General features: G+C 36.0%; 2 protein-coding genes across 2 annotated transcripts; both read left to right on the top strand.

Moving 5' to 3' along the window:
• Positions 1-1,868: 1,868 nt before the first annotated feature.
• Positions 1,869-9,950, top strand: DTD2 (D-aminoacyl-tRNA deacylase 2). Its single transcript, XM_019634540.1, has 3 exons — positions 1,869-2,239; positions 5,666-5,735; positions 9,006-9,950. The coding sequence occupies exons 1-3, from the start codon at positions 2,129-2,131 to the stop codon at positions 9,329-9,331; spliced, it is 507 nt and encodes a 168-aa protein (XP_019490085.1). The 5' UTR covers positions 1,869-2,128; the 3' UTR covers positions 9,332-9,950.
• An 11,615-nt stretch (positions 9,951-21,565) lies between these two features.
• LOC109378075 (cysteine and histidine-rich domain-containing protein 1-like) lies at positions 21,566-22,968 on the top strand. The gene is given in 2 exon segments (XM_019634544.1): positions 21,566-21,761; positions 21,763-22,968. Coding segments are annotated over 2 exon segments (993 nt in total). The 5' UTR covers positions 21,566-21,605; the 3' UTR covers positions 22,600-22,968.
• The last annotated feature ends 805 nt before the right edge of the window (positions 22,969-23,773 follow it).

Here is a 23,773-nt window from a genome sequence, read left to right as displayed (position 1 = left end):
ACTTAAGTTAATCAAACAAATTAAAACAACTCTACATAAATTATTGTATCATCTCAGAGGGCTAGAATGCATTCATAATTAACCCACTATCCATATGGCCCCTTGCAGCACAGTAGAGCTATTTGAGAACTATTCCAGGCCAGACAGTGATTTCTTATATACTCACAAGGCAAAGCTCTTCTTATGTTCCAGTGAACCACTTCACTTCTTCCTTCCTTAATGCTGTGCTTTGCCTTTTACTTCTAATTTGAAGGAAATTGCACGTGTTCCATCTTAATATTATATGTGATGGATATAATGTCTTATAACAAAAATTAAAGTTATATATCTGTGAAAACTTTGCTACATACTGTATCTCAGCACTCCAGTTAAGAACCAGTCGTATTCTGCTTTTATTTCCTCCATTGTGACTTACTGGCATAATTCTATTTTCTTTACTCCTAATGCTGTATTCTTAGTCACATTTTAATGTTTTATAGCGTGTATGTCTTAACTTCTTAAATTCTTTGTGGAATGAGACTAGATGTTCAAAAAATAAATAAAATACAGGAAGGTGATCCTTTCTCTTTGGTGCCTACTTTCTACTGCCCTCTGCAGGTAGAAGGAAAGAATAGTGAGTCACAACCTATTATTATTGTACTACTTACAGTAATGTCCAGGAGATCCTTTGCCCCAAAGGAAAGTATAAAGTAATTGGTGATCTTTGAGCCGCTGACCACTACCAACCAAAATCCATCTATTCACAGGAAGGATTTCCCAATTTGCTAAAATCCCTTCACTGTGGAAGGATCTCTGGGAACCACGTAGCCTATTTTCATGAGACCTCCCTATCTCCTCCTCCCATACACAAACGGACATCAAAATCCTCTTATTCTGGGTCAAGGCTCAGGGACTCTATGTCAAAGTTCCTTCCAGCCCTGTAAAACTTGAGCCTAGGAGTGAAAGAGAAAAGAGACTCAATAGTTATGACATAAAGGTACAGACAGTGCAACTTATCTGTGCTTTACAGACAAATGTCAACATTCATAGGAACACCTGCAATGCAGCAATCAGAGATAATGTGAGATTTTGCTTTCTGTTTTTACAAAAAGTGTAAGGCAGCTGCAAGATAACCAGCAAACAGGCGGCTTAATTTTGTGTAGAAAGGACCATTGATTACACATGGATTATTTTCTTCATTACACTACTTTGTATGGATAGCAACACAGCCAGTGATGTCATCTTCTAAAGCAACAAACCCGAATGTATAGGCATATTGTGCCAACTGAGCCCAAATCAATGACCTGAGTAATGCAATCAGGGTAACACTATTATTCCTCGTTGAAATCCTCCAAACCCACAAAAGAATAATGCTAATCTGATGCATGTTTGAGGAATGCTTTATGTGGGAAAGAAAACCAAGCCCTTGTTTAATTTTATTTACATTCTAACATGTACTTACAGAAAACACATCACAGAATTTAATATCACGTGCATCAGAACATGTCATTTAATTTTGTATTAGTTGCAGATTAAAAAGTGTATTAAAAATCACACATTTTCTTGGATAAGAATATTTTCTAAAAGATTGATCTCCAAATGTGTATTCACTTCACAATACGTTTCCACAACTGCAGGATCGGAATGATGTATAGCATTCCTGATAGAAGAGACAACGTTGTTTAATTGTTAGGGGTAAGGAAATTTTTGTAAGATTTATAGCCTTTAGTTCTATCTTCTTATATTTTGTGATTCAATTGATTCATTGTATTTACCGATCTTCATAATGGGCAAAATATGGACTCAGACAAATTTAAAAATTGTCAACGTCTGGAAAGTTAAGCTTTCTGAGCTGAAAAATGGTTCTTTAAAAGGTGTGTAGGGAAGAGATTCAATAAGTCTTTTAATTCGTTTAAAAACAAACACTGATCACCTTTTACAGTTAGGTAGGTCCTGTGTAGCGGTTAGCACATTTTAGACTGTACAGCCGGTCACCCGAAAGGCAAGCAGAAGCTCCGCCCTCACCGGGGCGGGGCCACGGGCTATCAGGACATCCCTCCGCCGCGCTGCGCTCCATCCTTCCTGCGTGCTGCTCCTGCTTACGCGGCGCGCTGCCTGAGCCCGTCGGATCGCCGCGCAGGCTAAAGCCATGGCTGAGAGCGGCCGGACACCTCAGGCCCGTGCGATCCTGCAGCAATGCCTGCACGCCCGGCTGCAAGTACGCCCCGCCGAGGGCGACGCCGCGGCCCAGTGGGTGGAGGTAACGTCGGCCCCGCAGCTCCTGTTATCCTCCGGCGCGTAGGGGCGTTCGTTCCGCGTTGGCTCGGTGACTTGCCCGCCCACCCCAGTCCTCCCCCGGGCCGGCCACGTGCCGTGGGCGGTGCGGCACTTCCGGCCGGTCTGCCCAACGCTGTCCAGAGTGGCCTGCCTGGCTGCTTCTTCTGCCTCCTAGGCCTGCACCGCCGTCCCTAGCTCCTTCCTCGAATTTATTGCTACAGAGGAAGGGCATGTCCCATGCGTAGGACCGCGGGGATTGGAACATCCTCTCACCAGCTGCCTACCTGCGCTCGGTGGACTTGAGACCTAATTGCTCCAACAGCTCTTGCTTCAAAAGAGCAAAGGCCTTGCCACGCCCTTCGCATTGCTGTGCTAGGATGGTTCGAGCTTGTAGATTAGATTTGTTAACGTTCAAGACCTGTTTTGACTTGAGCTCCAGATCCTCTCCGTTTTCCAGTTACGTGGACTGCAGCTAGGTGTTAGCATAGAAACGAGGTTTCCCACGAAACAGTTCGTTGTTCAAGGAACTTTTAAAAGTTTGAGTTATCTCCAAATGGAAATAAAGGCCAATGCTTTTATAATAACGTCTTGTTATCGAACACATTTCCTCCAAAAAATTTAAAACATTTACACCAATATAATTTTCTTCTACTTGCATATTTGCCTTTTTAAGACAGCCTGCCCCCAGTCAATGCAAAAACAAAATGCTCTTTGAGGCCCCTGACTTATTTTTGGACTAAGATGAAGGAAAAAGCTAGTTCATAATTACGACTTTGGAGGTACTCAGGAACTTTAAATGTGGAAGCATCACATTCACTCATCTTCTCTGTTTGGTCACAGATCTAGCATTCCTTACACAATCATAGTATTTTAAGTGCTACCCATAAACTATGATATGCGGATGATTCTTCCTAAAGCAGAAGATATTATCCTCTGCTAACTTAGAAATATTTATAAGCATAAACATTCTTATATTTGCCCCTCCCCTTCTCATTCTCAAAAGTCCATATTTCGTTATTTTTGTTATAGCCCTTTTTTGAGGCCTTGATTTCTCTACCATATTTTGAAATTTTATTCTTTTCCTATTGGTAATCTTATCCAGAAAAATTTCCTATTTTTATACTTGATTCATGGGACTATAAATCTCAAACTATTAATCATTTAGATTTCTTCCCACGCTTCTTTATCTTTTTATATTCTTCATGCCACATCTCCTTATGCAAAATCACAGATAGTTTATTGCAGCCTTCCAAAGTATCAATCTGTGTTTATAAACTTTAAAAGCTATTTCAAAGCTTTGCCTTCCACTTGCACACATGGTTAAATTAGTATAGAGATAGAAAAAAGTAAATTCCTGTTTCTCAAGCATCCTCTTTCCTAGTCTATTATTAAAACATTGTTTTAATTGTCAAAAGATTTGAAGGTTACTTTGCATTTTCTTAGTTTCATTCATTTAGAGCTTTGTTGTCACAGGCTAATGTTTTTCTTCTTGAACTTTTTAAAGCTACCATGAGAATTATCTGTACTTTCCTACATATTTGAAGTGTTTTGTACCAAAAGAAGCTACAAGTGAAGTGATTCTGACTTGAAGAGGGGAATGTGTAGGTCACAAGTTAAGATCTATTATTGGAATAAACTAAAAGAAAATACCTTGATCAGGTAGTATGGTGAGTGTAAAGAACATGTGTCTATTTCTGCAAATAATTAGCTACTTAATTATGACATTGCAAATGTCCAAATATGAATATGCTTGACATCTTGGCTCATGCTGAAATAATTCCAGTGGAGAGGCCTGTGAGAGTGATGCAGGTACCTGTCATTCAACCTGCCAGCTCCTTATTATGAGTGTGCTTGCTTGTTCCATAAACACAACTGCACTTTTTAAAAATTACTTATTTTCTAGGTAAATCAGGTGTGAGTGCAGAGCTGCATTTATATTTACATAGAAGACAATTTAGGTAACACATAGATCCTGTAAGCTACAATTGAACTTAAATACATCCTATTGTGTCCAAAACAGTCTATAAAGTGCTTTGGGAGTGAAAATGTAAAAGGAATTGTACTCCAGCCCTTAAATTTTTTATTGGGGAATTGGGGGAAGGGGAACAGACAAGTTGCTGTCCTTTTGTTCTTCAGTCTAGTTGTGGAGGACGTTGCTTCACTGGCCCAAGTTGGCACCATCATTGCACTCCTCCCGGGTAAGGCAGATCAGTCGCTGGCTTCTGGACAGCCACTCTCTGCGGCTGCTGGCCACTCACACTGGCTGCTGGCCGCTCATGCTGGCTGCTGGCTACATACGGTAGCCCATGGCAACCCACTACCATAGGTGCTGCAGCCTACGCCGTCGCCGGCGACTCAGGGCAGCCCAGCTCCAGGTTGAGCTGTTGTTCAGCATCTTAGCTGTGGAGGGCAGTGTCACTGGCCTTCATATGTGGGATCCGAACCAGGGCCCTCTGGTGTCCCAAGCCAGTTCTTAACCATCGCGCCACTCGGCCAGCCCCTTAAATTTATTTTTACTTACTCATTTAATAAACTCTTGTATAACTCTTACTTTGAACCGGGCACCATTTTAAACACCTTACAAATATTAACTCATTTAATCTTCATAATAGCTCTTAGACTCAACAGGGTTAATGTGCAAAATTAAAAAAAAAAATTAATGATTCCCTCAGCAGCAAATCAAACTCATTTATCAACTATCTCTTTTCCATATAGTCTCTATCCTATAAGAGCTAATAAAGAAATATCTAAGTCATTATATAAAATAAATAAGCTTACAGTCCTGGTAAAAACCTCATGATGTAGAATTTAGCATCATAAATGTAATTTCCAAAACCTAATCACTATGTTTATTTAAAACATTAACAATAACAAAAAATAATTGAACAGTGTCTTAGAGTTTATTGAAATAGAATCAGGCCCTTTTTTCATGATGTGCAAGTAAATGGATAAGGAGGAATAAAGAGTGATGTCAAAGGACATGAGTCACACTGTTGCTTATTTATCAGCCATATAAGATATAATGTGAATTCATTTGGTGTTGAATAAATGGAGTCCTGCAAACTAAATGTTTCTAAGTGTCAGCCTTACTTAGGGGGGAGGAAGCTAGTTTATAGTCCTAATATTTTTTATTATAAGCAAATGTCTGAAGGTAAAACTTATGGTCTTCACTGCTCCAAGCTATATTTTAAACTTAATTTTTGACAGAAATGATAACTGAGGTAATTGAATATTGAAAATGATTTTGCTGATGACACATTGTAAATCAGTACTGTAAAGGAATTTTGTAAAAACTTAACTCTTCTTTTGCGTTTAACCTCTATATAACAGTTGTGAAATTTTACTTACCTCTGTATCTCTATATAGAAGTTCCTTTCTAATCTGAGTTTACTGTGGTGATTTATCATAGGTTCAGAGAGGATTAGTGATCTACGTGTGCTTTTTCAAGGGAGCTGATAAAGAACTTCTTCCCAGAATGGGTACGTGTTTCATGTTTCTTTTTTAAAAGTGAGGATGTATAGCAACACACAGCTGAATTTCCAGAAGAGGCAAAAGGCACAATCTTTAATTGTACTTGTATACAAGTTGCAAATGACTTAACTCTGTGTACTGTTGTTGGCTTTAGCTATTTGCCTATTCCAAAGTTTAAAGTAAGAAAGTGTGGTGGAATTCTTTTAAAACATCTGCAGCACTATAGATGGTTTATAGAATGGTTTAGAAGAGTATACACACACATACAAACAACACACTGATATTCAGCCAAGGATACAGAAACTTGTTGGAAGCAGGGTGGCCACATACGGAGAAACAGATGCTGCATTTCTTAATATAGTTTTGTTACCTCCCAGAGTCCCTAATAGGCATGTAGGTGACACTGTGTGTGTACAAGATATGAGTCCCTTCAAATCTGGGAAGCTTAGGTTTGCATTATTATCATGGAAGAATTTACATTAACCATTTATGCATTTCTTTGTAGGAAATGTGTATAAATATTGGGTTGTCGGAAAATTCATGACGCATTTTTGCAATGAAAAACATAGAAAAAAATACGTCATGACTTTTCTGACAACCGAATAGAAGGTTCTCTTGATTCTTGAACCAAGCTCAGTGTCATCACATTCACACCTCCTCCAGGGGCCGAGAAAGCAGAGTCAGTGTTCAGGCATCTCTGAACAATACTTTACCTGCCTGCAGCTTTTTAGTATCCAGGATAGTCCAGAGCACTGCACATTCCATGTGATAATTACATAGGTTCAGATATACCAAATCAAATCATATACTGTCTCAGGACAATATTTGATATAATAGTTATGTCCAAAAAAAAAAAGCCTGAAATAATGGAGCCATCCCTAAGATTGGGGACAGGTTATATTCTCTTTATTAGTAAAGGACAGCACCCATTAGTTCGATTAATGTGAAATATAAATTACACAGATGGGTACTTGAAGCACGCAGACGTTAACCTAGAAGAGCTCCAAGTAGTGGAACTCAAGGGTGAAAAGCCCAATGTGGAACAGCTTGGACAAAAGGCTAAAGCGGAATTTTATGCTGAGACATCGAACATGTTTGACAACTAGTCAGAGCATGAAAACTAGACTTAAGAAAGGACCTACAATAGGTGAGGATGGAAAGCCAGTAGCTGTAATGGTTGAAAATTTGAATTTGGAGAATAATAGGGAGCTCTGAAGGGTTTAAAGAGAAAATGAAATGAGGGCTCCTATTATAGAGGATGATTTCCCAGGACCTAATGCGTGGGTATTGGACATTCTGTCCATTTTCCTGAGTTAATATTTTGCTTTGAATTAAAACTTTATTAACCATAAAATAGTATAGGAGAAATCTTCAATAACAGGAAGAGAATTTTTGTCATTTTGACTTAAGACTGATTTCCTAAAGTTGTTTCATATATTCTTAAACAGATATTGATCATAATAAGATGAAATGAACCAGCCACATCCAAGCTGCATGTTGTTATAGTAATTAAATCCCGTGTGTTCCCATGTATGTCTTCCTGACTTCACTTTGAATACATGCATAAGATTGTGGTAACTTAAAAACACTGAGGAGGTCCACCTTCACTCTGTTACTAGGTAGTCTGACACAAAGCTTGATGTGTTGCGATTCTCAGTAAAGAACTACGACTGTAAGAATCACGTTTTGCTGTTGTGAGTTATAAGCAAAATAAATCCATCTACGATTGATAACATTAAATTGGACTTCCCTCTATTCCAGGAGGCAAAGTAAGCCAGTGTGATGGGATTCTCTTAAACCCCACCTCATACTTATTACATGGTTTCAGATCTTTCCAATCAAATCATGTCCCCTTGGGAACACAACAGCCAGTTATATCCATAAAGCCTGAAATAGCATGGCTAACATAGAGATGTGCAGAATCTTCCTCAATTCATCTTCAGTATAATTGGACTGAGATCCAGGGACCTGTCAAAACTTAACTTGCGGTATACATCATTAGAGGTACTTGATTGATAACCTGTCTTAGGATCTTTGAGTTTCCAGCATGCCATTAATTCATTATCTCATTTTAATTCTACTTACATTTGTATTTGTATTATATTTAATTCTACATACTGGTATTTGTATACCAACGGCATTAAGTGAATTCTCAGTTATAGCCAGTAGAGGGAGGTGTGCTTGGAACCATACTGAATCCTTATTAATGTTTACTACGGATCCTGTAATAATTGAAACCATTGACTACCCCACCAGAGAGCATACCTTTTCAAGCCTAATTTTGGGACAGGAATGTGAGGTTTATATAGTTTCTTTTACCATTTGCCCTCTGAGGACTATGTTTACAAGCAAAAGTTATTTATACCCTTTATGGAGGTAGAGAGACACTCAGGCTATTTATATTAGGCATTTCTTTTGTTTATTGTTTTGAAAATGGCTAAAGTTGAGATGTAAAGGTTTGCTAAGTTTAGATTTCTAGTTATACATAGATATGTGTGATGATTTTGATATTTATAAGCTATAAGAATATAATTTCATAAGTGCCATAGAAATAATACCATGTCTTCTTGTATGCATATGAAGATAAGGCCAGTTAACTCTAAACTTTTTAATTTACTTTTTCAGTTGTAACAATGAATTTCTGATAATTCTTGCTTTCACCGTTACTCTTCTTTACACCGTAACTCCCATGGGTTAGATTTATAAAATGATTAGTCCACATTAATAGTACCTTTGAGGTTGTGAAATTGTAAAATCAGCAGGTTTATAAGGGGACTGAACCCAGAACCTTTGTCTCAGCTTAGAACTCTAGGCAACTAAGTTTAAAATATGCTCTAAGATTTTTATTTAATATTCTTTGTTATAAATCAGAATTTGGTGTGAAGAGGATTTATCATGGTCTTTTTCTAATGAGATTTGCTTAAGAAATATAAAAAGGAAGAGGAGCAAATTCTTCTCATGTAGCCCCTGGGGCAGCAATATTTTGAGGTTCCAGAATAAGTTAATTTAGTCCTTTCTGGATGAACTTAATTGTTAGCTCTTACCTGCCAAGTCACATTTAAATCATCGCCATTTTCTGCATGAAATTTGCCTTGTTTTTCACATTTAGATCATTTAGTTAGTGAAACAAGTTTAAAATCTAAACAGACTTCTGGTAAAAAGCATGAGCTGACAAACTGGGTTTTAAATATAAGATTTGCTGACTAGAAAATTGTTGGTTTTCTTCATTTTTTTTTTTCGTTTCACTTCAAAATATTTTCCCTTTCTTCCCCACCCAGTTAATACATTGTTAAATGTGAAATTAAGTGAAACAGAAAATGGCAAGCACGTCTCTATATTGGATCTACCCGGCAGCATTCTTATCATCCCACAAGCCACCCTTGGGGGGAAAGTGAAAGGAAGAAATATGCAGTATCACTCTAACTCTGGAAAAGAAGAAGGGTTACAACTTTATACCCAATTTGTGACTCTGTGTGAAAAAGAATTAGCTGCTAACGACAAGTGTGCCGAAGCTGGGGTTGTGGTTGCACATGGCACTTACGGGAACCGGCAGGTGTTAAAGCTGGATACCAATGGACCATACACACACCTCATTGAGTTTTGAAAAATTAGAAGTTAGTTTCTAGGGGTTAGCTCAGGTGGTTAGAGCTCAGGCTCATAACACCAAGGTTGCCAGTTCGATTCCCACATGGGCCAAGGAGCAGCGCCCTCCACATCTAGATTGCAGACAACTACATGACTTGGAGCTGATGGGCTCTGGAAAACCACGTTGCTCCCCAATAAAATTTATTTTTAAAAAATATAAAATTAATACTTTCCTTTAAAAAAAATTGTTTCTACAGTTGTTTCATGGTATAAAATGATCCGAACTGTAATTAGGTTTTCTTCCCCTTCTTGAATACACTAATCTGCAGCATTTTCAGACAAATCCTGAGTCCCATCCATAATTCTGTGACCCACTAATTGGATGATCTTGCCAGTCACGTAAACTCTGGATCTCAGTCACCTTTCATTCTGCTTTCCCCTACACTTTGACTCAAAATTTTGAAAATTGCTTTCTATTCACTTTATGGTCATTGTGGAAATGTTCTTAGCTGTATTTAGGTATTTTACAATGAAGAGTTTTGTGAAATAAAGAAAAATACGTTTTTTACACCTCCAAATGTATGTAGTATGTAATAAAAATAACTCTTTGTATTAAAATTAGGTAAAAGCCACACTAACCAATTATAATTTTGTCAGTTTTGTTTTTACTATTTGTCTTCTATATTTTGAATGAAAGAATATGCAATTTACATTCCTTTTAATATCTATGAAAATGTAATATAGAAATGTTATTGGGCATGATAATATTACTTTCCAGGGATATCCAAATGCTTTAAATTATTTTCAGAATCTTTAGTTGAGACAGGAACAAGGTATGGGGGATTAAAAGATGTTTTTATTTAACATACCAATGGGTTAATATTCTGTTTCCCATTTTTGTACCAAAACAATGTATGTCTCATTTTTTATCTTTGGTTTTTAAAAGTTACTGCTTCATGAAATTAGTGTTTGTTCATAATTTTTTAGGAAGTTCCTTTCTTGTTGAATCAGATTGCTGTAAAAGGAAGAAAAGGAGAAGCTTTCTACTGGAATTATTTGAAAACAAGTTCACTTGCTCATTTCCATATTATCTACTTAATGATTTTGAGCCAGTGCCATTTTTTCTATTAATGAATGTTTGTGTCCCTTCTCCCATTCATTTGTTGAAGTCCCCCAGTATGGTGGTATTTGGAGATGAGGCCTTTGGGAGGTAATTGGGGTTAATGAGGTCATGAGAGTGGAGCCCTCATGATGGGATTAGTGTTCTCTTAAGAAGTCACACCTGGAGAGCTTGCTCTCTCTCTCTCCCCACAAGTGCGAATGCATTGAGAAGGGAGCCATCTGCAATCCAGGAAGAGAACCCTTAACCAGAAACTGACCATGCGGACACCTTGATCTTCAACTTCTAGCCTCCAGAACTGTGAGAAAATAAGTTTATGTTTAAGCCACCCAGTCTATATTTTGTTGTGACAGCCTGAGCTGACAGAGTGATAGACATAAGGTAGACAGCTAATCACGTAGACTTTTCAAAGGCAAGAGGAAAATACACAAAAGATATTGAAACAATGCAATATATAGATGATGTGTTATAGAAATGTACACTTGAAACATATAATTTTACTAACCAATGTTATCCCAATAAATTAATAAAATAATAAAAAAAATGAATCAGTCAATAAAAGTAATATTCAGTTTTTGCAAACTTCTGATATCTTTTTAAGATATTTTAAAGAATAAAAACCAAATAATATTTCTAATTACCAAAAAGATGAAGAAATTAATTTAAATAAACATCTTAAGTAGCTGCTGAAAATTCTTTAAAGTCTAATAACTTCTTTATTTGTGTGTTCCTTAGATACTTTAAATTTTTATCACAAAAATAATTCTATTTTCTCTATATTCTTCCTGTACTATTCTATTTTGGAACTTGAGAATCAATAACTGGCTTGGTAATGAGCTCTTAGTCCTCAACTTTTGCTTTATTGATTCACAATACACTTACTGAGATGTAATAAACTATTCATAAACTTGCAAACTCCAGTTTTCTCAAAACTTCTCCAAGGAGGTGTATATGTCTTTCAAAAAGGTTATGTGTTTCCTATTTTAAATCATTTTGATTTTGTGTGTAGGTGAAATGCTGACTCACAACCCTAGATTGCTATTTTATAGTTTAGGCAATTCTTAAAAATTTGCTTGAGGTACTTGTGGAGAATAGCAGTTTCAACTACATCGAAGGTTATTAAGCAGAAGGTGATGGCCAACTTTGTTTCATTTCCAAGGAGGCCATCTAGCGCAAGAGGGAAAAGGCAGGAGACATAGTGGATGTGGAAATAACTACACCTTGTTAAAACTGGTTAAAATAGTAAGTTTTATTATGTATGTATGTGTTACCACAATAAAGAAAATAATTTTAAAAATAAAAATAACTACACCTTGCCTTTCTGTAGCTCTTCTGGGCCAAGGTGCTCAAAGAAACTTCAATAAATACCTCATTTTATCTTCACAGAATATATATTGAGGATAGATAGTGTATGGAGAGTAAAACAATGCTTAAATAGTTTTCCAAAGATCATACACTAGGGAGGAATAATTTCAATCTTCCTGACTTCTTGTAATGAGAGTTGTTAAAATTGCGATCGATCTCGATGAAGGCATAACATCTCCCAGTGTTGATCATTTGAGAAAAAAAACAGCCAATAAATTGATTTATTTACTAAATTAGGTGGCAGTTATAAAAATAAGTCACAGGGATTTAATGTACAGCATAGAGACTATAGTTAATATAGTTGGTGACAGGGGCTGGCTGAGTGGCTCAGTTGGTTAAGAGCTCGCTCAAGAGTTTGAGCTCTGAGCAACAGCGGTTCAAGTCCCGGCCCGAGATGAGCAGCCGCTGAGCTGCCAACAGGTGGCGGGATGGCTCAGCTAAAAAAAAAGTAAAAATAAAAATAAATAAATAAATAAATAAATATAGTTGGTGACAAATGGGTACTAGACTTACCGTGGTGATCACTTCGTAAGGTATATAAATGTCTAATCTCTATATTATAAACCTGAAACTAATAATATTGTGTGTCAACTATAATTTAAAAATAAAAAAAATTTTTAATAAGGTGGTAGTAGGGTCACACCTAATTTAGTGCCTTCTGCCTCTATTTTTCTAAGATTCTAGAATTTTTCAATTAGAATATCATTTCTAAATACTATTTTGTCTGTCATTTAGAGATTTCATGGATTCAGTTAATAGAAAATACTGTGTATAAGACACAGACTACCAATGAGTATTATGCTTTTAATATCTTGAAGATACTCATAGAAAGTAAAATCAAACACTTTTACCATTCTTTCATTAGTTAAGTCAAAAGAAGGCATGCCATTTATGAATAATATCTGTATTAATAATTTATTGACTCCATAATTAGTTGACTCCATATTTGATCCTTATATCAAATATAAGGATCAAATACTATAGAATCCTATACCACTTGTTTTGGAGATTAAGAACTCACATTGGTGTTATAAGAGAACAGTGACGCGTCAAATTTTTACTATCTATGATTAACATTGCAGAGGACCTGATATATTATACTTAAATTTATATTGACAAACCCACCTGACAATGAAACTAATAGATCTAGAAGTGCCTTACCTATTAATTTATTGAAATAGACTAGTTTCTGAAGGAAGAACTACTAGAAAAGTAATATTTTCATAGTGAAGCCACACCTTGGTGATGACTTTAAATGTCTATTTTCATAATCCCCTAATTATTCTCCTTCCCCCTATTTCTCCTATCTTTTTTGTAAACCATCTTCAAGACAATGTTCCTAGAACATGACTTTCCCTATGCTATTGCTCTGTTGAGAAACTTATAACTCTTTTTTTATCTACAGGGCAAAGTCTGAACTTCTGAGGTTGGTAGAAAAGTGCTCCATGCTCTTTAGGAGTAAATAAAATCATGCAAGGAAAACTGTAGCGTACCTATGTCAGAATCTGGAGAAAAGATAAAGAAAGGGCAACATAGGAGAGGCCAGAGGACTCTACAGTAGTCCCCCCCAGTTTTGCTTTCTGTGGTTCAGTTACCTGTGGTCAACTGCAGTCCAAAAATATTAAATGGAAAATTTCAGAAATAAGCAATTCATAAGTTTTAAATTGCACGCCATTCTGAGTAGTGTGATGAAATCTCAGGCCCTCCCAGTCCATCCCACCCAGGATGTGAATCATACCTTTATCCAGCATCTACACTACTCGCCTGTTAGTCACTTAGTAGCCATCTTGGTTATCAGAGAGAGAGAGAGACCATGTTCACCTAAGTTATTATAGTATATTGTTATACTTATTTTATTAGTTATTGTTACTCTCTTACTGTGCCTAATTTATAAATTAAACTTTATTATAGGTATTTATGTATAGGGAAAAAAAAAGTTTTTTTTTTAACTTTCAATACTATCCACGGTTTCAAGCATCAACTCAGGGTCTTGGAACATATCTTCCACATATAAGGAGGGAATTGCTGTAATAGAGATCAGAGAGGCAGAGAGAACCAGAAAAATGCATTGTTAACAGAAGATAGTTTTCAAGATGTAAACAGCAACGAAGTCAGTGCCAAATAATGAAAAAGATTGCATAGCACAAAGACTGAGGAGAGGTGTCCAGGCCCAGCACTAAGGTGTTGTTGAGGTTATGAGAAATTGGGGTAATATTTCAATAGTTAGTAGAGGTAGGTAAAGATTCTTAATCTTTTGTCCTAGGGCAGTGTGTCTCAATGTGTGCTGGTGAACCACCCCAGGAGTCACCTGGGGAGCCTAACATTTTAACAAAATGCAGTTTTCTAGGACCATCCCAAACTTACTGAATTACAATAGAATCTCAGGAGTTAAAAACCTATCTGCTCACCAGTCTCCCCCAGGTGATTATTGTGTATACTAGAATCCCAGAATCACTGTTACTCAGAATGAAGGGCAGACTTCTAAGGCTGGTATTATAGTTTTATAATCTGGCTCCAGCTCAACTTTCTAGCCCTTTCTCCCACTGCTCCACTGTAGAAATTCTCCAGTATAGCTCTATTTTTATTTTCCTTAGATCATGCTGCTACCTAAGTTGCCCTCTGCTCTCCTCTAAATCTGTCATCATTCAATAGCTCAAGTCAGTATCTCCTGACCCCACAGTAATTTCTCCTGCTTCTATCTTCCTCGGCATTGTGGTTGTCCCACTCTTGACACTTGTGATGGGTCTTATGACACTGCGTACTTCAGCTTTAATTTTTTTATGTTTCTGTATCTTGACTGCAAGAGTACAAATAATATTGAGCAGAGACAATAGTAAGCATACATGGTATAATTACTTTTTATCTCCCACAGTTACTTCCATAGCACTGCATGTGTTGTCCATGCTCAATGATACTCAGTAAAGATTAATATTACCGGAATTAATGTGGAGATATAGTTTGCTCAGTGCCTGGATTATCCTTTCTCCTGATTACATCCTAGTCCTCATGACTTTGATTTCATTATATGGATACTTGCCTTGATTTTGGTTCAGTTATACCAGTCTTCACATAAAGATTTCTTTGCTGTTAGGAATAAAGAGAGGTTGGAATGTGCAGGAAGCAAGTTTAATACAGCTACCCCCTGCTTTAGGTAACACCAGCAAAGTCAGAGACAAACTAAAACAGATTTTTGAGATTCAACACAAATGTGAGCATTGCTGGTTCTGTTTTATTACTATATCAGGTGGTCACTTTACATTTTCTTAAGGTTCACTCGTAGTATCTTTCTAGTATAACTATGTAATAGCTCTGCACCTTAAAAAGGTGTGTAGAAAACACATTCTAAAATACAGAAAGGAAAAACTATTTCATTCAAGAAAAGCTGTATTTCAGTCCTTCACAAAACAAACTTTGAGCTAAATTAAAGTCTATATCTTATTTATAAATATGAGTTTTGATGCAAGAAGCTTAATTAGACACTTCTATATTTAGTACAAAATAAAGTATTTCTGTGGGATGCATCACAGATAGCCAAGTTCGTGATAAATATGACCCTACTTTTTACTATGCTATTCCATTGAATGAATTATTTGACCTGGGTTAGCCAGCATTTTTCTCTTAAGAAGTCTTAATAAAATTTGACCTATTTACATCAGCTATTTTTCTGAATGTGAAAAGATCAATTTAGGTAGAGAATGCACCATACCCCATGTAACAGTATCTGAGAACCATTAGCTAATACTGTTATAAATAGTTAGGGTTGGGAGAGTAATTGCAGACTTTTTTTTTGAAGGAGAGTTATGGAGTTTTTTAGAGAATGTCTGTCCATACTAGTAAAAATGCCATCCTTCTATCCAACTTTGAGATATTGTTTACTTAACTTTGTGCTAACATCAAATCAACTAAGGCACGCTTTCTACTTCAGGCATTCTTTTAATTTACTTGGCAGCCCCAAGGTAAGTCTCTTTATGAGTAGATGTAGTCGCCTTCAAAGTTTAGTTTGCTCAGTGCCTGGATTATCCTTTCTCCTGATTACATCCTAGTCCTCATGACTTTGATTTCATTATATGGATACTTGCCTTGTATAAGCCAGATGTTGAAAATGTTCTGACATTTGCTTAATACTGCATCATAGATAGTTGCTCTCCACTTAAGGGTTGTTTTCCTCCATCTCATCCTGAACCCACTGAATTAGAATTTCTGAGACAGGGCCTGGGAATGTGCATTTTAATAGCCACTTTTCCCCTCCTGTGACTCATACAGACTAGCAACTGAGAACTGATTGTATAGTGGTAATACGTCTGAACCAAGAGTCAAGAGGCCCTTGTTAGAGTTTCAGCTTTCCCATGGACTGTGTGTGCGACACCACCCTAGGGTAACTCAATCCCTCCAGGATTCATCATAAAAGGGAGGGATTTGTACTTGGCAAATTCTAAGATCCCGTTCAGCTCTGTCATTTTGTGGAACTCTGAAAACTGAATCTTGTCCATTAGAATGAGTTGGTTAAACTTAATCAGAGGAGCTGGAAAAAAGTTTAGGTTTTTATTCATTTAAGCTACTGTTGTCTCTTAATTCAACTAGTATGTGAGTTACTCTTCCGAATAACTAAGTTCTTCTTGCGATTCCTGAGTTTGCGTTTGGTTTTTTAAAAAGCTGAAGCACAAAATGAACGTCAGACATTTCAGTCAGCCCTTTGCCATCTCATAGTTCCATGTTTCCTTGGTGATCCCAGCGTTCATCGTCTGCCAGGTCCACTTTGAGCCACTGCCACTCGGCATTCCTTTTGCATTGTTGATAATGACCTTTTCTTCTTCTTCTCCTTCTATAAAGAAAGTGACTTATTTTCTCAGGGTTCTGAACTGGCAGAAATTACTGCAAGTTTTAAAGCTATATTTACCAGCAAAAGAGAGAAGCGTCTCATTGTCTTAAGCAATGATTAAATTCTGTGCCTTCAATCACCTTGGTGTTGGGTAGCATTTTTTTTCCATTATAAATCAAGGCCTAATTTTAGTTTCAAGATGACTTCAGAATATTATTTTAAGTGTTAGTGTTCTTACTGTCATCTCATAAATAATAATGATGAGCATCCATTTCCTCCAAAAAGGTATTTTTTTAAAAATCTTTTTCTTTTCGGTGATATTATAAATTTGCTAAACTTTTCCAAAAATCTTATTGGCAGTTTCTCTTTACTGAGGTCATATGATCAGAATAAAGTTCATCCAGTGTATAGCCCATATCTTTGCATTTATGGTAAAATACGTGTAGGAGTATCATAATGACATATTAATTCATTACTTTCTTCTCTTGTTTTCCTTGATATTTTCATTTAGAAACGAGAGAAAAATTATGCAAGCATTTCAATACTGGGCCACTGCTACTTTCAGTTTAATTAATATTTGAGCTTATTTAATTAATCAGATACTTACTACCTAGGCATTATAAGCAAACAGATAAGCATATTGCAAGGTGCTTAAAATAGTGATTCATCCTGAATTACACAATAATTAGTAGAAAAAAATATTGAACTTTAGCTCTCCTAGGACTTCTTTGTTAGACACAGTCAGAATTCAAAAGGCATAGTCTTTTAAATAAGAATTTATTTAGAATATACCCAGTACCAGGAAACATAGGGGATAAAAAGATAAAACATGTTCTCTTTCTTTTTTGGTCCATATCTTTATATATTTCAGGAGACAGAGAGATCAAGGCCAGGAATATAGATTTGGATGTTAGCTACATTATATGGTAGTTAAAATCACCAAGGTCAATAGTATGGTGGTTCCTCAAAAATTAATAATAGAATTACCATATGATCTAGCAATTCCACTTCTGGGTATTTATCCAAAAGAACTGAAAACAGGGTCTCAAAGAGATATTTGCACACTCGTATTTACAGCAGCATTATTCACAAGAGCTAAGAAGTAGGAGCAACCCAAATGTCCATCAAAGGATGAATGGAAACAAAATGTGGTATATACATACAGTGGAGTATTATTCAGCCTAAAAAAGAAAGGAAAATCCTGTTACATCCTACAGCATGGATGAACCTTGAGGACATTATGCTAAATGAAATAAACTAGTCACAAAAAGAAAAATACTGTATGATTCCACTTATATAATATCTAAAGGAATCAAATTCATAGAAACAGAAAGTAGGATGATGGTCACGTAGGCTGCAGGGAAAGGGAAATGGGAAGTTGTTGTTTAAAGGATATAGAGTTTTGGTTATGCAAGATAAAAAAAAAAAGTTCTGGAGCTCTATCCCACAACAACGTGAGTACAGTTAAACTACTGAACTATACACTTTTAAAAAGTCACCAAAGTGGATAACATTGTATAAGAGAGTGTATAGAAAAGATGTCAAGAAATAAACAGCAGAAAGCTGAATATTTAAGAAACTAGCACATTAAGAGATGCCTTCAAGAGACTGACAAAGGGTGGGAAGAGAAGCAGAAAAATTTGAAGAGAATGTCATATAAATCAAGAGAAGGGAGAATATTCAAGTCGGTTGTGGACAATATGAAATCCACTAGAGAGTTCAAATATGGAAGAACTTTTAAAAAGCCATTGAGATTGACAATTAGGAGGCCACTATGAACATTGTTGAGGATGGTTTCCTTGGAATAGTGTAAGCCAAATATCTTGGAGATTGAATGGGACTTAAGAAAATGTAGCAAAGGTAGAAGAGTCTTTCAGGAAGCTGAGGATGAAGGAAATTGAAGAGCTGTAATTTTTTGTAGGAAGGGATACTTTTTTAAGATGCAGAAAATCTGACTGAACATGTTTTTAGAGGAAGAGGAAGTAGAGAGAGGAATTGAAGAAAGAAGAAGAGAGACATATGGAGCAAAAGTGAGGAGCAAAATCCCATATCAAAAGCATAGGTAGAGGAATGCTTTTGGAAAACTTTGGGTAGCCACTGAGCTGAGAAGAAAAGATTGCTGAGTATAGGATGAAAAGGAGAGCTGTAATGGAGTTCACACATCTCGTCCTCTGTTTTTGCTGTAAAACATAAAGACTTGATCATCTGGGAGAAAGGAAGATGGTGTGGAGTAGTGGCTGGAGGACAGTAGTGAGTGTTTGACATAGCCACTTTAGGAAAGGGGTAAGTGAGCCAACTAGCTGAGGCTAGAAATCATAAATAATGCAGCAAATCAGAAGGCACAGTTACACAATTTTCTTGGCAGCCCAAGAGCAGGTCGGAAAAAGCAGATGGTTTGGGTTGATCCACCTTCAGAGATTGGCAGAAGACATGCCGCATGTTAAGGTCAATAGAGCGGAAGGAATGCTAGTAAAAAAGGAGCTAAAACAACTGACCTCATAAACCAAACTTCACAAGAAAAAGGATAAAAAAAAATAAAATCAGCCAGGAGCTAACAGATTAGATGAAGGATGAGGTCAAGAAGACGAGTGCTTTTTAGAAGTTGGAATGGCAAGTTCAAAGAGAATTAGCGCAGATGTGGAAAGATTAGAGACTGGTCATGGTATGAGATCTGTGTGTAGAGCCATTATAAGTGATAAGATCTAGGATGAGGACAGTGCAGGGTGTCAAGGAATAGAAAAGCTAGTCTGTTGGATGACTACCCTATTTAGACAATGAAGGTAACCCAGGATAAGACTCAGAACAGAGAGAAATACACATCACCCTGCGTCCAAATCTTTAATCACTGTGAGAGTGTGATATGAAGAAGGTCAGCAAAAAAGCCAAGATGGGGATGGGGAAAGAGTGATGTTTCAAGAAGATGTGAACTTCAGAGGAGCAAAAGAGAACCGTCGTCTGAAAACTCTGAGAGAGCCAGGGAAATGTCAGCTCCATTTCCTTGTTGTAAAATAGGAATCACCTTCACTTAACAGGCCCTACGAGGTCAGCAGGAAGTTGGGTTTTTATTATGACAAAGAGAGTAAAAGACTTTTAGGGAAAGGTTAACAGTATAGAGAAGTTTAAAAAAAAAAAGATGGTATTTTAGAAGACAAAGTGGGATTAGTAGGAGAATCAGCAAGCTGAATTGTATGGGAAAGAAGCAGAAAAAAGAAAAAGTGACTAGAGAGACATAATGAGGGAAATGACATTGAGAAGTACACAGAGTTGCAGGTAGGTGAAAGAAGAAATGTGAATAGAATTATAATGCTAATTTTTAGCTGAATACTGTTTATCATCAGAGATTAAGTAAAAGAAATGGAGAGAGAGAAGGGATTTTTATACAACTGGAACACTAATAATTGTTCCTGAATATTGTTTGGAAGAGATAAAGTTAAAAAATGGTGACATTAAATGAAAACACTAAATTTTGGCTTCATATTGTTTAGGAGAGATGAAAAAATGGAGATGATCTGGAGACAATATCTAATATTAGTATAACCTCTCCTTTAAAGTTTTAGACTTCAGGGTTAAACATTTTGTCCTGGGGGAGAACATCTACACATCTTCTCCAAATCCAACTTTCTCCAAGTATTTATTTTCAGGATTGGAAATACATTGAGAGCCTGATCTATGATAACCAAAATTCAGTTCCAGTTCACTCCATTATCCCAGGTTGCTTATTTATTTATTATTGATATATAATTCACATACCATAAAACTCACCACTTTAAAGTATCTAATTTAATGATTTTTTTAGTATATTCACAAGGATGTGCAATATTGTGGTGTCTGACTTTTTTTTTGTAAAAACAATATAAGCAGGAATATTGAAAAGATAGAAACAAACCTGTCATCTCATTGTTCAAGAACAATTATTTCATTTTTATTTATTCCCTTATAATCTTTGTCAATAACCACACATATATTTTAACACAGTTTAGTTCTAAAGAGATTTTACATTTTGCTTCTTTAAAACTTTATATTTTATCATAAATATTTAAGAAAAAAAATTTTTTTTAATTTTTATCTCAGCGAGTGTAAGGGAGAGGAAGCAAACAAAAGGACAAAATGTGTAAGTCAATAAAATATTATTAAGATGAGCAAGTATGGCCTATAAATGGATTTGTGCTCTGGTCTGTGAATGCCTGTAGGTTGGCAAATTGAATTCAAGAATGTATAATTCTATTCCATATTATTAACTTTTTTCTTTTTCTTCCTGATCTATGACTCCAGCTCCACTGATTACCTTAACCACATTACATGGTTAATTTAATTTCTAGCTATTGTTCATACTGGTCAGTTAAATAGTTGCATTTAGATAAGATTCTCTTTTCCAAGTTTGTAGTGAAACAAGTATTTTGACATATGAACTAATTTTTATTAGAATTTACTTCAAGAATAATGTGCCCCAAAGACATTAATAATAAATCCATACTCATAAACATAGTAACTGATGTTTTTTCCATAAGTATTTTTTATAATACTGTATATAGTTTTTCCTCCTGTATGATAATTCAGCAAGAATACTATTTATCAACCAGGTAGTTTTGCCCTTTTACTGGGTAAGTTCAATTTCTTGAGCTAGACAAATAATCTTAAATTATGAATTTCACAATGAATTATTTAGATCTTAATATTATCATATTATCTTGCATGATTATTATTCCAATATATTTAATTTTGAAGTGGATGACCATCCATCATCAATTTTTACATTCAAATGGTTCCAATTGGTAAATTAGGTTTTGGTGGGATGCTTTATATACTACTTATAAAGGATGAAACATCCCTAAATTAAAGCACTAAATTATTTTCTTAAATTACCTAGCTACAGGTGAACAGTTTACTTGCCTAAAGAGTTTGTTTGCAGCCGGCTTCAGACCGGTGGTTGCAATGCACTCTCTTGCGGTTCCCGGTGTTTGGGCCCCAGTGGTAACAGCGCGGGGAGAAATGGCCCTGCTGTGCTATAACCGGGGCTGCGCCCAGCGCTTGGATCCTGAGACCAACTCCGACGATGCTTGCACATACCACCCAGGTGTTCCAGTTTTTCATGATGCATTAAAGGGTTGGTCTTGCTGTAAGAGAAGAACAACTGATTTTTCTGATTTTTTTAAGCATTGTAGGCTGTACAAAAGGTAGACATAATAGTGAAAAGCCACCTGAGCCAGTCAAACCTGAAGTCAAGACTACTGAGAAGAAAGAACTATCTGAATTGAAACCCAAATTTCAGGAGCACATCATTCAAGCCCCTAAACCAATAGAAGCAATAAAGAGGCCAAGTCCCAATGAGCCAATGACAAACTTGGAATTAAAAGTATCTGCCTCCCTAAAACAAGTACTTGATAAACTATCATCGGGTAATGAAGAAAATAAGAAAGAAGAAGACAGTGATGAAGTTAAGACTGGGACCGCATGTAAAAATGGAGGGTGTTCAAAGACATATCAGGGTCTACAGAGTCTAGAAGAAGTCTGTGTATATCATTCTGGAGTACCTATTTTCCATGAAGGGATGAAATACTGGAGCTGTTGTAGAAGAAAAACTTCTGATTTTAATACATTCTTAGCCCAAGAGGGCTGTACAACAGGCAAACACATGTGGACTGCAAAGGATGCTGGGAAAAAAGTTGTTCCATGTAGACATGACTGGCATCAGACTGGGGGTGAAGTCACCATTTCAGTATATGCTAAGAATTCACTTCCAGAACTTAGTCAAGTAGTAGCAAATAGTACACTGTTAAACGTGCACATAGTATTTGAAGGAGAGAAGGAATTTCATCAAAATATGAAATTATGGGGTGTGATTGATGTAAAGCGAAGTTATGTAACTATGACTGCAACAAAGATTGAGATCATCATGAGAAAAGCTGAACCTATGCAATGGGCAAGCCTTGAATTACCTATAACCAAAAACCAGGAAAAACAAAAAGAAGATAAAACAGAATAAGCTGAGAAGAAATAGAAGTCATTTCAGAATTATTAATATGTGGTGTGTGGTGGGTTGCTGCTGTAATCTTTTGGTTTTTTTTGATGTTGTTATTGTTGAATCTGGCATTTCAGGGTCAACAGTAGGTTTTTAAAAGCCAAAGTCAGTTTATCTTTTTGTGCCGCCCATTTTCCTTTTGAGTTACCTAAGTTTGATTATTCATTTCTCCTCACTTAGATGTATTCTATACTTGAAGAAGCTAGAAAATAGCTCATAAACAGTTAACAATATTTCTTAGTGTAATATTATGTTAAGCCACAAAATACAAACATTTGTTCAGATCTTCCTATTCCGTAATTAGTAAAACAAGATGGAATGTCAAAATTTTAATTCTTTTTTTCATGAGTTTCTGTTCCTATGATACTTGAAAATCTTTAAAGAGGAGAGAAAGCTCTGCAATATTTTTTCCACTTGGGACGGTTACTTTCTGTAGGAAGTTTAATTCTGAGGCAGCGTAATAAGTAGTTAAAGAGGAATATGTACATTGATTAAAAAATTAGAATTCGTTTACAAACCTAATTGAAATAAACTATATCAGTACCTATATTGTCAAGCAGTATGATTTAAGAGTATAAGAAACAAAAGTATAGAGGTATCAATTTGATTAAAATTTACCATTTTATAAGACTTAAGCAATATTGTTAAATATCTCTTTCCTGATTAATAAGGGCTTGGTATGATGTTACGACTAAATTGTGTCTGAATTATAGCCTACATTCTCTTAACCATGTTTAATTACATGTAAAGAGAAATACATATCTGGCCTCCCTGATGGAAAACTATAAAATTATAGATTAAAAGGCTTATGGAAATACATTAGAGTATCAGAAAATGATTTAAGCTTTGCTTTATGACAACTATCTATTACATGTTAAATAAAATCGCTTAATTGTTTTGGAGGTTTTTTTAGGTTTTCATGAACAGTTTGACAATTCTCAGTGATACAATATTAATTATGTATTGTACTTTATTACATAGATGTAGAATTAGATTATTTATGATAATTGAACCCCTTAAAGGATAAGTTAACTTTCTGAGATAGAGCAGAGCTCACAAAAAAAATGAAAAATAAGAAATATTATGAAGTCCAAAACTCTCATAGAACTTAATAAGTTTGGGCATGAATTATGCTTAT

The sequence above is a fragment of the Hipposideros armiger genome, unplaced genomic scaffold, assembly GCF_001890085.2.
Source record: "Hipposideros armiger isolate ML-2016 unplaced genomic scaffold, ASM189008v1 scaffold_1723, whole genome shotgun sequence".
Lineage (NCBI taxonomy): Eukaryota > Metazoa > Chordata > Mammalia > Chiroptera > Hipposideridae > Hipposideros > Hipposideros armiger.
The sequence above is the reverse complement of the archived record's forward strand: the minus strand, read 5'-3'. Positions and strand labels throughout refer to the sequence as shown.